Source organism: Photinus pyralis, unplaced genomic scaffold (genome assembly GCF_008802855.1).
Source record: "Photinus pyralis isolate 1611_PpyrPB1 unplaced genomic scaffold, Ppyr1.3 Ppyr1.4_LG1, whole genome shotgun sequence".
Lineage (NCBI taxonomy): Eukaryota > Metazoa > Arthropoda > Insecta > Coleoptera > Lampyridae > Photinus > Photinus pyralis.
This window is the reverse complement of record NW_022170249.1, coordinates 48,916,899-48,919,432: the sequence shown is the minus strand read 5'-3', so window position 1 is coordinate 48,919,432 and position 2,534 is coordinate 48,916,899. Positions and strand designations below refer to the sequence as shown.

The following is a 2,534-nucleotide window of genomic DNA, read 5'->3' as shown; positions in this document are numbered from 1 at the left end:
TATCTCCTTGAGTGATGGTGGAAAGCAAAAGTGTAAAACTGATCCACGCAATAATGCACTGTGTGAGAATTACGCCACCGGCTTCCTGCAATAACGTCGGAAACGAAAAACCGACAATTTTATGGACGATCCAATCTATAAGATGATTCATTCGAAGTCCTCCCCCACCGTAAATGGCTATATCAAGGGTGACAGATACATGGCGTAGGTTCGAATTCGCTTCGGGACAACCCTATTCCAATCGCCGCCCTAGTGTGAAATATGTAATTTGCGGATTACTCGAGTTTATACCAAAAATTAAGAACACTCTTGGATGTATCGATTTTATTTTCATTGCGTGTGTGGATGCGAGATTGTGATTATATTCGTGCTTGAATAAAGAGTAACATTCACGCAAAATGTGCAGCTAAATGAAAAAGAAGATATTTAGGATGCATGTGAAGAGAAAAAATCAGCCTCAAAATATAGGTATGGACGGAATGGATTCAGAGTATTCACTTTGCGATTCAAATCGCATTTTCAACGGTGAATCACCCTTGCAAATGTGAGTCCGTTGAATCAGTCTTTTCGGCTGTAGCCAAGTATCTTCATACATCATATCGAGTTAACCAGCAGTCAACAATTTCAAATCATGGGCTATGCATTACGAAATCGCAGCACAGCCTAAAAACGCCAAAGGTGAAGAAGCATGGCATATAATGTCCAAACAAGAACAGTAACTTAAAGTCATATTCTCAAAATGAGTGAGATTTCATCGTCATTTCTTGAGGGGCGCTGCAAGACAACGAAAATTTTCTGATTTTACACTAAAAATAAATGCCGAATCCTGATGGTCGGATTTTTAACAACCACGTAGTGGGTCCCGGATTTTAAGTTTTATTCCTTGCATGAAGTTCATCAATATCCAACAAAATTATATTGCAGTTTTATCTTGTAAAATTCCAACGAAAACATTTTCTTATTTCACTCTGCTTCTAGGGACAACTGACCAACGGGCAGCACAGCGGGTATGGTTTAGTTAAATCTTCAGGTTGCACGACGCATGGTGGTGCGGCTGCCACTGCTTCGCATCTAGTAAACACATTACTATCTAGAATAATAAAAGGAATCTTATTACCCGACTAGTGTGATCAATTGATGACTACACGCTGCGCAAGCACAGCGCGTAGGAAGCAATGGTTTGGTCTCTCCAACCCTCAGTTTTCCCGCTGGTTCATAAACGCATACGTTTGGTTGATCTGCAGACAAAGAAAATGGCATAAAGGTCTACATGCCTCAATTACCTGGATCCATGTCAACTGGTATAGTCTCGGTCCATCCATGAGCGAAACAGATCGTACCAGAAATAAATAATAATACCAGTAATGATTTCATCCTTTTCATTGAACCTCAGTGCTTTAAAATGATGCTAATACTGAACATCAGTAACGCGATTTTAAGTATGACCAAATAAGCTGATAGATTTTCGGGGTTATCATAATTGATATATAAATAACTTCAGATAACTATCGCTTGACGGGGTTTTACAGATCTTTTTTTCCTGAAATTCAGTTAGAAAATACGTTCGATCTATCCAAAAGGCTGGTGAAAATATTATCATAGGATGTTGTCTCCAACCCATTGATTAGGTATACACTTGCCTTTCAACCTGGAGGTAAATTGTTTAAGTGTTATATGTGGTTAATGATTGATTTTTAAATCGTATAAGAAACAGGGGCTAATAAAATCGATAGCACAAACGATCCTATCGAAACTAAAGTCTCCTCTATGAACACAAACACAGTGCCTCTATCGTAAAGTTGAACGTCATAATTGTGAACAATAATGTCTTAAATTCTTTCTGATAAAATTGTTTTTATTTAAAGCTTCCAGCTCACGAGAAACACAACAACAAAATTCGTTTGATATACGCAATGTACGCGTACTTTCCGATAAAGCATGATAATATCGTACTTAGAAAATAACATGCTACTTTAGGCCTTGTTTTTCTTAGTAACATATTTTATAGATTAGTTACAGTTGAACAGGCACCTTAAATAATGGAGTTGCTTCCTTTGTTTTTATTTACGAATGATTGAATATCGGAAGGACAAAGAGAAGGGTTCCTTTTTTCGATTGATGATTACTTTTCAATACTTACGGCTCTTAACTGAGTATTTTTGATAAATGAAACAAATAAATGAATTCACCATCTCTTCCTCCCAATGAAATACTCTGCTCCACGATATACGCGTATTTTAGTCTCTTCCCATGCGTTAAATTAACTTTATTACTTACATTTATTTATCCATTGGTAAGTAATAAACCAAAATAATTAATAATCATTTATTCATTTATATAACCCGCTTACCAACAATTTTCAAATTTAGATCAACACTGCAACATAACGGATATAAATAATAAAGCACGGCCACCTCCTTAGACTGCCTCCAGAGGCTAAATCACGGGTTCATGACGTTCTTTCGCAAGGAGGAGCCTCGCATTTGGTGTCGATGAGGCATCCGAATAGGCCTTCAACTTGCCGTATAGCAGAC

General features: G+C 37.4%; 1 protein-coding gene across 1 annotated transcript; it reads right to left on the bottom strand.

The window, feature by feature from the left end:
• Nucleotides 1-679: 679 nt before the first annotated feature.
• On the bottom strand, nt 680-1,452 carry LOC116179075. Its single transcript, XM_031498783.1, has 3 exons — nt 1,284-1,452; nt 1,118-1,238; nt 680-1,071 (listed from the first exon to the last, which is right to left on the bottom strand). The coding sequence occupies exons 1-3, from the start codon at nt 1,381-1,383 to the stop codon at nt 975-977; spliced, it is 318 nt and encodes a 105-aa protein (XP_031354643.1). The 5' UTR covers nt 1,384-1,452; the 3' UTR covers nt 680-974.
• Nucleotides 1,453-2,534: the final 1,082 nt, after the last annotated feature.